The following is a 12,131-nucleotide window of genomic DNA, read 5'->3' as shown; positions in this document are numbered from 1 at the left end:
CAGTTAACCCACAACTGTTCAAATCATTGGAGATTTTTTCACTCTGACTGTATGTAGCAGGCTCATGCCACCCTGAGGCTTCTACTCACTACAATTCTTAGCAACGTTACTTTTGGAAAGTTCTAGACTTCCAGGGACTATAATCACAGCTGAGATTGGGAACAAAGCCTAACCAGCCATTTAACATAAATAAGGAAATTATCACATACTTGTACAAAAAGGTTAACTGGTCACCTGTCTTAAAAACTACAATGAAGATGCAACCAGTGATTATAATTCTTGGTTTGCTGATGAGGCTTCTAGTGAACCTTTGACCTGATGAGTTTCGCCACAATGGAGGACAAATCAAGCTTGGTAAGCAAGCTCTAAGTAATCACTGTGTTAGACACAACAGGTTAGCTATCAAATTTTTATTTGTCACACATGTACGAGTACATAGATTTACAGAACTCTATGTACATGAGCAACGCATGAGGAGAGAAAAGATTTACTTATTAGCGGTGTTACAGAGTTCACGTTCGACATCTCCACAAACCACCATTGTCTTTTTCCAAGTCTTTGTGGCAAAGGAATATGATAATATCATTTCCTTCCCAAAATTACTCAAGATGCATAACCAAACATTCGGTGCCTTACCAAACCTCCACAATCTCTTTGCTAAAATACCCAGCCAAGTATTAAACACAGTAATGGCTTTGAAATTCAAAATGATAGCAAACAAAAAACCCATTCACTGCTTTTCAAATACCCAAAAATACTTTTATTACCAAACAACCCTGTTCAGGGCTTGCATCAGAAATGATTCAGATAGATCCCATGTTTTCAGCCCAAAGCAGACTCGCTTGTACGGTGTTCACTGGTGTGTATGAGTACGCAGTGCCAAAAGGAGAAAGCAGCTCCACGAGAAAAAACTTACATGAATTTATGACAATAAATCATAGAAATATTGATCACACATGTGGGCGATGCTCGGAATGGTAAGCGATTTTATTTAACCGGAATAAATAACTACACACAAGTTGCTTCAGATCGGGTAAAATTTACATTTATTACTTACAACTGGCTTAATTGTCTCGCCCCTCTCCCTCCCCAGTGTGAAGTTGTGTCTGAGGTGCACACACGGTATGAGCAACGACGTTCGGAGAAACCCTGTCGGACACACAGATCGAACAGAAGCGCTAACAGATAGGCAGTCTCGCGTCTAGCCGACGATGACCGTGTCCTCATCTGGGAACTCGTAGTAGGGCACCTCCAGGTTGAGGGGGGCGGGGCCCTTGCGGATGCGGCCCGAGGCGTCGTAATGGGAGCCGTGGCAGGGGCAGTAGTAGCCGCCGAAGTCGCCGGCGTTGGCGATGGGCACGCAGCCCAGGTGGGTGCAGACGCCGATGACGATGACCCACTCGGGGTTCAACACCCTGTCCTTGTCGTGCTCGGGGTCGCGCAGCTCGGCCAGGTTGACCGCCTCCTCCGTCTCGATCTCCTTCTGCGTGCGGTGGCGGACGAACAACGGCTTGCCTCTCCACTTGAAGGTCACGTTCTTGCCCTCGGGGACGTCGCTCAGCTTGATCTCCACCTTGGACAGGGCCAGGACATCGGCCGACGCGCTCATCGACGAGACAAACTGCGACACCACCGTCTTGGCGGCGTACACGCCCACAACGGTGGTGGCGCCGGTGACCAGGTAGGAGAAGGCTCGCCGTGACTCGCTGTTGTCCTGGGAAGGCTTCTTCGGGTCCAGGACATCGGGTCGTCTGTAGTCGGAGAAATCTGGCAACTTGATGTCGGTGTGAGCGAAACGGATTCCAGCACGGGCTGAAATGGCACAAAAATCAGAAATCAATAAACATAATCAAGCCATTTACAAACTAGTAACAAGACTAACTAAAAACACATTGCAATCAACACTGTAATAGATGACACAGAGAAAGGTTATTTAAGGACACAGTCTAAATGTATAGACAGAAATATCACTGCACCTATTAATAAAGCAGGACTAAATAACAATAAATATTATGGTTACTGGTGTAAAAAATCGTTGAAGACACCCCGAACAAACTCAATAATATAACTACCTAACCTTGAGAAACCGGAAGCAACGTTAACTTTCTCATAAGAATTCGAAAATGCATAACAAATAAGTCAGTGTACGTTTTTGTAAGTTTTCGCACGTCAAATTTACATTAAATGACAACTTTCTGATAGCCTTAACGTTAATCACAATGCTGAACGACACGCACCAAAGCTAGACGGAAAGCTAAACAGTCCGCTATAAAGCACTTAGCTAGCAAGTTCACTTAGCTAACTGTTGGCTAATGTCCGTCATCAAGACTTTGCTAACAGTTAGCTACTTGGCTAGCTACCTACCGTTATATAGCTAGGAAAAATAGCGAAGTTATCAGAGACCTACTTTTATGGGGTACACAACTAGCAGCCAGGTACAAAGTTTAAATGTGAATGCGAAGCCCGTGAGGGAATTATCCAGATACATACTTAGCTAACTCGGGGTCGTGTAGGCCGCGTATAGCTAATCTGTCAAGCTAGCTACATGCGTTAGCAAAACTGTATTCATAAAACGTCTACTAATCTAACTGAATATTTCAAAACAAACAGCTACACAGACACTCAACGTCCATTCAGAAGGCTACAATTTATATTATTTTAAGACTAGAAAGAAAACCTAATGAGACATAAAACTGTGTCCTTGAGTTATCTGTAGCTAGGCCAGTCTCAGTCCACGGCACACGAATAAATCCAAGAGCGGCGAACTCACCATTGATGCTAACTGAAACAGCCGGTCCCGTCTTGGGGCTCTGACCGTCTAACGATTCGCGACATAGGAAAGGTTTCTTCACGTCCAGCAGGACCTTCTCTCCTTTGACTACGACTCCTGGAACAATAGCTTTGAGCGGCCCAGCTACTGCGAAATTAGTAGCTTGTAAATAAGGGGAGAAAGCCCCCGAACGGGCTGCAAGGGACATCATCTTTCTCGCTAACGAGGAACTGGATTCGGTCACTGCGACCTTCCCGGCTCGTGAATGCGTAAGAAACGTACGCTGCGTATGACGTCAGCCAAGACGTGAGCATCGAGCATAGAATGCAACGCAACAGTTCAGTATTTTCTACTGCAGATAATGTGGCACTCACCTTGAATGGAGGATTGCAATATCACTGTTCCATTTATGCAGTGATAAACAGTTATAAAACATTTCCAAATCCATGTAATATTTATTAATATTGTATATATAAGTTTAACACGACTTTTAAATCATATAACCAGTACTATATAACTATATATTTTATAACTATATCAAACTGATATAAAGACTCATTCAGTTGGGGCCCTAAATTTCTAATCTCTTACTCATACATCGTGAATGTTGATCTGATTAGTTCACGTGGTCACATAGACAAAATAAAATAATTTATTTGTTTATCGGAGGATGGAGATGACAAAATGGACATTCTTGGAATATTTAAAAAATGCTAGAGTAAATTTAAAAGGCTTGATTTTCAGTTACTGCATTTTTATATACTTTTATTTTAGTCTATAATAAACATACTCTAATGACAGGGTAAAAACAACCAATCACGTGATGGGTTAAAACTGGGTTTGAATTGCAAATAGTTCTGACAGTTGTTCTTTGTTTCTAAACTCACAGAATGTAATTTAGCTTTGTTTGTTTTTGTTTGAAAATGCATGCAGATATCCCTGGCACTTTGAATGCCACTGCATACCTAAGAATGGTTTCTGACCTTTTTATGGCCATTGTTTCTGTGCATCTTTTTATGGCCACAGTCTGTCCTTTTTCAAAAAGATACTTCCAGCAGGATAGTGCGCATGTCACAACACACTCATTGTTTCAAGCTGGTTCCATGAATATGACAGTGACTGCAGTTTACTCCAATGGCAAGACTGCACAGTCCCCAGATCTTAATCAAATAGAGTACCTTTGATGAAGTGGAACTATAATCAGATTATAGTTAATACTGATAATATTGATACAGATGCAAATAATCTTTTGTACTTTTATATGCATATAATATCTGATGAAGTACCACTTTTTTAGAGCAACATGGTGTACGCTTTTCCCTTTGTTTTTTTATTTGTGTGCTTTGTTTTGGTGGATTTCTTAAATACATTTGGAGATATACTGCATTGTCCATTTGATGGCTGAAACTAAAACAGATGTAAATGTATGAGAACTTTTTATGAAAGCGATTTAGCAGGCTCTGGGTAGACTGACCAGAAACTGTGTCCACTTAAATACAATCAGCAAACAGATACTTTTTTCAATATCTTTCAGTATCTGTTTTCAATTAGTGGATGGTGCGATCATATTGTTATCGTAAAAGGGCACACAGATCTGAGGACAGTGTAAACAACTTACAATGCGGAAATCTAATAGTGAAGTCGGACAAAACATGCAGAGGAGAGGGATTTTCATTGCAGATAAACATCAGCATGAGAAAACCAATCTAAGGGAACTGATTGCTGTCTAGTAACAATGAAGATGCTGGTACTTTCGAATGTAGTTAAATTAAATGCATTGTTGAAGTGCAAAGTAACTGGATAATAGATCATGCTATGAACTGAACGGTTGTCCTCATACACTACTAATATTGAAGGAGCCTGTTACTGAGGTGGTGGGCCTAAAATATTATTAGACAAGTCATCAGGGAAGAAAAAGAACATGGGTATAAAAAGAAGACAATGATGCTGGCGCTTGACTTTTCCTTTTCTCCCAGGCTTTCACAACCTTGAAGCACAACTGCCCTCTTTGTTGCGGCACAAATGCTTAACAGCCTCAGAATGTGCAGAGGCACACTTTGCTCATTCTCAAATGCACTGAGGGGAAGTATGTCACAAAAATTAATTTTGTGCTCATGCTCAAAAAATACCGTATTATGGTTTATGGTTTGTGAAGTGTCTATAAATGCATAGATGGAAATTGAATCCTAACATCTAACTATGCTCAAGTCAGAAAGGAGGGCCAATCAGCCCTCTGTGTATGCCTGTGTCGCACTGTATGCGTGTGCAGCTGGATTTGTGCGCTCCCCCAACCCATACCCCCCCCACCCCCCCCAACACACAAACGCACACACGCCTTCTTCATAAACCCTAAATTATGTGGGAATTTACACTTCAATGCGCTCCTCTAATGGAAAGCAGGGCCTCGTTTTGAGAAGATAATATAGCCTAATATTGGTTTTCTCCTGCATGGAACCCATAATCTCCAAGCGTGCAAGCGTAAATGGCTTCGTTCACCCTGTCACCCAGTTACAACGGCAGAATCATCCGGCTTTTCATTCCCCAGGAAAGGAAGAGCTGGGTTGGAGGGGTGTGGGGGGGGGGGGGGGGGGGGGTGTTTTAATGTCATGGGAGGGTGGGGGTGTTTGAGAGCTGTGACTGAATGAGCAATCACCATGATACAGCATTTCATAGTTTTCTTTTCACTGTCACTTACTCTGCCCTCCATCCTTTTTTTATTTGACCATTTGTGTGTTCTGTTTTCTCTCCATCCCTCCTTCCCATCCCTTCTCCTCAATATTTTGCACTGTGAGAAGTGTTCCTCTGCCTCTTTGAATGATTGGGACTCAACGCACAGCAGGACACTTAATCACTTTTCCATCAGAGTAATTACAGTTCCTTTGAACTCACCACAGTTGGGTCCCCGGCTTCTCAGACACATGCAACATGCAACAAATGGCTGAAGATTTCGAAATTTCAACAACCCCTCAAGTATTTCAGACGTAAGCCGATTATTCATTTGAGCGCATAATTGGAGAGGGTGGCCTCGAGGTGGCCACACTCAAACCCTCTCTTGCGGACATTCGGCTCATCCTGGTGACTGCTGCCACCCCCGTACAGTTTACGCAGCCTGTATGGCTGTCTATGAAAATGCAGTTCAGTGTTTGATATTTCCAGCCACATAAGCGATGGGCCAGGTGGCTGGTTTGACAGAAATGGGGCCTATAACTTGCACTGTAGCTGAACGGGATGACACTTTTACAGTGCACTGCCACCAGTACCTACCTATGGATTGAGTGACAAACCTATTGTGTTGTGGAAGAAGCATAGTCTTTATATTCAGCCTTGCTGGCTAGACCATTGGTACATACATGACAAACTGCTGAAAGTGTGATATCATTAAGTCTTTTTAGTTGGATCTTGCTGATTTTGGACAAGTAATGGCTATGAATCTTTTTCATATGTTGAAATGTGTGGATGCTACAGAGAGAGAGAGAGAGAAAGAGAGAGAGAAAGGTATTCCAGAAGTCTGTAAGAGAGAGAAAAATTGGTTCCCATCGAGGGACATGTCTGTGTGGGGGGTTGGGGTGGGGTTGGGTGTACACTGCAGGTATAATATTGTTTAGGGTCAAATTTGGTCAACAGAGCTACCCATAACTTTTTAATGCTGCAGGCCATTCTATCAACAACCAATATTTTTGCTAGGTCAGATCTGACCTATAACACTGCAGACAAAATTTTATAGAGATTTTGTATGGTTTACGTAATTATTCTTGAGAACACAATGAAGTCTGAGTCCAATAAAACAAACAATATGGTATTTCTGACATATCGACTTTAAAACAGGTAAAAATTGACCCAAACACAATAGGAGTGTTAAAAACAATCTGCCAGTATGGCTGCCGGTTTTTTTGTTTCTTGTGGGATACTCGGTCCATGCCAGGTCATGCAGCCGCGGGCGAACTCAGCATGCTTGAGCTAAATGGGGGAAGTGAAGTTGTCAGGGTGTTGATGGCAATGAGAACCAGTAGTCTTGACAAAGTGGACCTCATCACTTGCTGATAAGTGCTCTGGAAGGCCTTGAAAACTGCAAGGAATAGGGGAGCGCCCGTTAAAGAAAGGATAAAAATGGAGGGCTTTTTTCAACCTGAGTCTCCTTTCTCCAAGGGATGGCTTTGTTGCTAATACAATTTTTCAAAACAGTGTGGATATTGATCCAGACGGGCCAAAAATCAGTATATCAGGCTCCACTTCTCTGACTGATTACTGAACAGAGGTTTGGATGCCACTTGTCTCCAGTGGAAGAGGGGACTAATTTGATCACTGTGTCAATAGCTTGTTCCCTTGGGGGAGGGCCCTCACTCTGTGCTCCACCCATTTTTCATATGATGCGTCAGAAGTGCTTCTTCCTGCAGTAGTCTGTTATACAGTATGTTTGTATATATAAGTTTTGACACTAGATTTCTATTATCAGAGCTCCCATAAAAGAATGTGTGGGTGTTATGCCCCATATGTCAAGCCCGTTGAAAAATATATATTTGAAGGCATTACAGCGTGCAGATAATGTTGTTTATTATGTGCTTCATCAATTTAACAAATTAACATAGAGCACACACATGCTTCTGCATTAATATGATTTTGTGTGGGTAGGTGTGTGTATGTGTACGTTTTATACGATGCAATTATGTCTTGATGCACATTTTAAATGCTTTGAATGATTTAACTCTTAACATAATCACATCTGAAATTATCATTTTAATCCAACTGGGCTCATTAAAAATCCAAGATTTGGCCCAAACTGACAAGAATAATCTCTCCAGCATCAGAATTCCTATCAGACAGCTTATGGACCAGCAGCTACGAGCATCCCCAACCACACACACACACAAGCACACGCACACACAAACACAAACATGCACACACCCACACACACACACACACACATATACAAGGCTTGGGCTATAAATGACATGTGATGCGTGAAGGGGGACTGAGGTTTTGGCATCTTCAGCAGTCTGGGCCTGATGGGGGTAGCCTCCTTAGCCTGGCCCAAATGGGTTCTGCCCCGGTGGCATCGACATGTGGACCTGTCATGTAACCGGGTTCTCACCATGGAGGTGATCAATCACCTGGGCAAGGTGACGGTAGGGCAGGCACACATGACACGCACCTGCACCTCGGCTTGTAGGCACGGCAACCACAGCCTCACTGAGAGAGGGTGAGGGAGAATGAGAGATTGAGAGTGGCAGGGAGATTAGGGCAGCCATTAGACCAAAAATGGCTTTAAAATTATGTGTCCTTTTTAAATGAAACTATTTGTGTATACTCAAAATATATTATGTATATATAATGCTAATGTAATGCTACAATTATATTTACCTATGATTAAATGCCAGTGCCATCAACTAGTAATGACATGTTTATAGGACTGTCTTGTGTGAATTGACACTCAGAGAGAGAGAAAAAAGGTCACATGTGGCGTTTTTGAGGCAAATACATTTGACTCGGTTATCTCTGTGAACTATGCTGAACGTGAAGCTTGTATGTGCGGACCCAGATTGCAGAATCAGGTCCAGTGAGCCTAGATACGGACTGAAGATATCGGAAGTCAGAAGGCAAAGTCATTTAGGGGCCATATTTCTCTTCTTGTAGACAAATATTTAAAACAGCAGAAAGCGAACTGAGTCTGCAAAAACTCAACTGACAACTGGCTGCCTGTGGACACCTGGTGTGTCTTAGGAGGGTACACATGAAGTGGTAACCCCAGGGACCCTGGCCAACCCACCATAAACCCCCTCATGGGAGGAGGCCAACCCTGTACTGCAGCTGGCGGATTGTGGTCATAACTAAAGAGAGGCAGACTAGGCTTCAACCTGCAATGTCTAGACTGTTGTGTGCTTGTGATGAATGCCTTTAATATAACTGAGTGTTATTCAGAAATGTGCTACGAGTACACAGACAAGTATGTTGATGTTATTTTAACAGAACCTAACCTTCTAATTGTTCTACAAACAGCAATTTTATAACAGTGTCTGTATTAATTGCAATAGCTTCTGCATCTTTAACAAGTTGTAATGAGATACTTGTCAAAATATTTCTCAGCATCTGGTATGTTACTGTGCTAATGTTTCTCAAACTTTTGTTTGCTTAGAAATGGCAATCTGTGCATAAAGATTGTGCTGGCACTGTTCATGCCAGGAGTGATCTGGCTGGATTTTTACTGTACTTTTAACAGACTTACAGAAGTTCATTCTAATGGGATCTGGTCCCTTGTGGTTTTCATGGCCTTTGGGTTTCAACAGGAGCTCAGCCAACCCACAACTGAAGAAGAAAACCTTTTCAGAGAGAGAGAGAGAGAGATAGAGAGAGAGAGAGAGAGAGCACAAGTCCACATTGTGAGAAAAAAGTGTTCCCATAGGGCAAAATGTCTGTGTCTGGGTGTGGAGTGGGGGGTAGACTCCAGGTACAATCTTGTTCGGCCCTTGGGCTAAGGCAATGATTTTCAAGTACACACCATACATATTCTATGCATTTATTTGCACATGCTTTCATTTTTTCTTTATTATTTAAAAGTCTTCATGGTTCCTCCATATCCAGCCCACATTTTCTGCATTTATACACATGTGCACGCACACACACATACACAGCCACACACACACACACACACACACACACACACACTCACATTTACACAAATATGCCTCACCCGTGTTCACACAAGCACACACACCAACCCACCACACATACATACAGTACATACACACACACAACCACCTGGACTGTGAGTGCTATCTCTATGATCTGTGAAAAGCTGTTTGGGTATATGTTTGTAGAGGTTTGTATAATCATATGATTATGTAGAATATGGCATCAATAAATGTACCCATCAAAACACATTAACACCCCTTAGCACAGACAATCCAGTTGAATGAACTTCTCTCGCCATGTATGTCAGCCTCTTCAGCTCTCTCATCAAGACATGCCCTTTCATCTTTTTTTTTTTCATTAATTCACACCATTTCTCCTGCCCCATAAGAGCTTTTTGTTGTTGCTTTAGACTTTCAAATGCAAAACCCATTAATTAAAGCAAATGTTGTCCTCTCAACAGATTGACAAGGACAATAGCCGAATGCAATCTACTAACATTGTGATAAGATGTTTTTGTTAAGCTTATTTGCAGCAGATTAATCAATGTCCTGACTACCTCTTCAAGGGCAATTTATTTAGAACACAAGTTCAAATTTATTGTGTTTTTACATGACTGACTGAAAACACGTGTTTTTGCTTTATTTGTGAAAAAAATACTGCGATAGCACTGTATTCATTTTATTCACTACAAAAAAGATCCACATGAAGTGTGGGCCACACAAAGAGGTTTATAAATTGGACAGTAAAATCTAAATAAGGTTTAGGATGCAGGTATGCATTAAGTTGTATTTTATCTTTTACAATATGTTACTGAGTGACAACTTCAAACTCATCACAGATTCATATCACACGCCTCTCTGTTCCTCCTTGCCTCCCTTTGTCTCTTTCTGTGTCCTGTTTCACCTAATCTGTGTAGCAAACCAGGCCAAGTGCATGTCTTACCTCTTCCTGAAGGAGCAGCTGTTTGCTGATGGGGATGATGGTTCAGCAGGTCAGGCGAGTAATGAATTATTAATTGGTGTCACATGGTGTCACTTCCTGTATTGACCACCATATGAGGTGCTATTGTGTGGACCTGTTACATGCTGTCTAACCTAACAGACTACTTTGGTGTCCAGATTTTCTGCACATGCCTTTAGGTGTTTGAAAATTCACATGGGTGAAAGCTATGAATAGACCAGAGAAGTGCATCTTGTTGGGGGGCAGTGTGACACGAGCTTCACGGCACACATAGCCATCACTTATATTCCATTATTGATTCTACAGCAGACCAGACAACACACAGTACATTAGTGTTGCTTCCTGGGCCTGGTTTGCTCGAGATTCAGAGATGCTGAAGAAAGGGGTGCGACCTGTCTCGTTTTGGGCATGAGGCACATGGGCTCGGTTCCGTGCTCTTATGCCAGCCAAAGAATCTCACGCCAAATGAAACAACAGTCTCACTACCCCAGTCAACAACGATCCCGTCAGCAATCTCAGTTCCAACCCAGCCCGCGATCGCCCCCACCACCTGCAAACGGAACAAATCTCACGCCAGCCAGCTCACCAAACTTGCCAACTCTGTGAACCTGTTTCTCCTCCCCATATTCTTTGCTTTGCTTAGTCAACAATTGCACAATAAATAAATGAATAATCAGAATGAGAGGCCATTTCTTCTTTTCCTGTATGGATGTGCACTGCAAACAGTTTCACTTTTTTGTTCTGTCTGAGCATTTAAAAGTTGAAAGTGTTTTATTTAAAATGTCTTTTTTTTTTCAGGGCTTGTTGGTGCCGGTTTAATTTCAGCCATTTATCCTGGCTCAGCTAATTAGTGCGCGCCAATGCTGGTTTACTCGTATATTAAATCAAAGTAAACTTTTTTTTATGGGAAAAGAAACAGTCTTCATGCCATACATGAACTGTACATAATGTATAACTGTGAGATCCTGTAAACGATTGGGCAAATGTCTCGTTTAGATCTTATCATTATTCTAACCTGAAGCAAATAAGAAAAGAAAAAAACACTATTAACTGAGAAACAGTTAAGAAAAAGGAAATTACCTGTCAGTGGGTAAAGATTATTCAGCTAATTGCCATGCTTGTTCATCAAGTCACACAAACTGATACCAGCTGTGGTCAATTATCAGTGTAAAGGTGCGATTTCTGTGTGCTCTGTTTAAAGCTCACACTTCACCACAACTTGATATCCCAGCTAGTTTTAACCACAACATCAACCTTGGCATGCCACCACTCACCACACCTTCTCATTAGAAAGCAGGCAAAAAAAAGACACTTTGCCTTTAGACAAACCAAAAGAACTTGGAGGACAACCAAAAACATTGAAAGTGCATTCAGACAGAGTTAGCCAGCTTTAAGTGCCTCGGACAAAGTGCTCCCCTCCCCTCCCCTCCCCTCCCCACTGAGGGTGCTAAAAGGAGCTCTTACTGATTTTTGCCGCACCCCAGGGGCTCCCGGCCGGTCTTCAGTGGGCACAACAGCCCTCAATAAAGTCCCAGTGGGGTCCACATCAAAGGAAAATTTCACCCCTCTCACAAGGCGGCATGAAGCGCAACGTTCAGCGTGCATGAAGGTGCGAACCAAGGTCAGGTCCAGGCTCTCCATTGGCTGCCGCTGCTTATCAAGATGGGGAGCATAACCTCCATAAAGAGGGCCAGGTGCAATCTCTATTTAGTCCAGTTAGGGTTTTTATAGTGTTGAGGGGACAGCAAAGCTTTCTTCCTATGAGTCTGGCTTT

The 12,131-nt window shown here is 42.4% G+C and overlaps 1 protein-coding gene across 1 annotated transcript; it reads right to left on the bottom strand.

Annotated features, from left to right (window-relative positions):
- Positions 1 to 395: 395 nt before the first annotated feature.
- Positions 396 to 3,078, bottom strand: LOC118228520 (cytochrome b-c1 complex subunit Rieske, mitochondrial). Its single transcript, XM_035420092.1, has 2 exons — positions 2,771 to 3,078; positions 396 to 1,812 (listed from the first exon to the last, which is right to left on the bottom strand). Exons 1-2 carry the CDS (start codon positions 2,979 to 2,981, stop codon positions 1,202 to 1,204), a joined length of 822 nt encoding a protein of 273 aa, XP_035275983.1. The 5' UTR covers positions 2,982 to 3,078; the 3' UTR covers positions 396 to 1,201.
- Between the last annotated feature and the right edge of the window lie 9,053 nt (positions 3,079 to 12,131).

Source organism: Anguilla anguilla, chromosome 5, assembly GCF_013347855.1.
Source record: "Anguilla anguilla isolate fAngAng1 chromosome 5, fAngAng1.pri, whole genome shotgun sequence".
NCBI lineage: Eukaryota > Metazoa > Chordata > Actinopteri > Anguilliformes > Anguillidae > Anguilla > Anguilla anguilla.
Note: the sequence above shows the minus strand (reverse complement) of the source record. Positions and strands in the feature narration are given on the sequence as shown.

Excerpts from the sequence above, each read along its gene's own strand:
- LOC118228520 (XM_035420092.1), bottom strand. The coding sequence starts at position 2,981 with ATGATGTCCCTTGCAGCCCGTTCGGGGGCTTTCTCCCCTTATTTACAA. Across the intron at positions 1,813-2,770 it reads TGTTTCAGTTAGCATCAATG|CCCGTGCTGGAATCCGTTTC; the intron begins GTGAGTTCGCCG and ends GTGCCATTTCAG.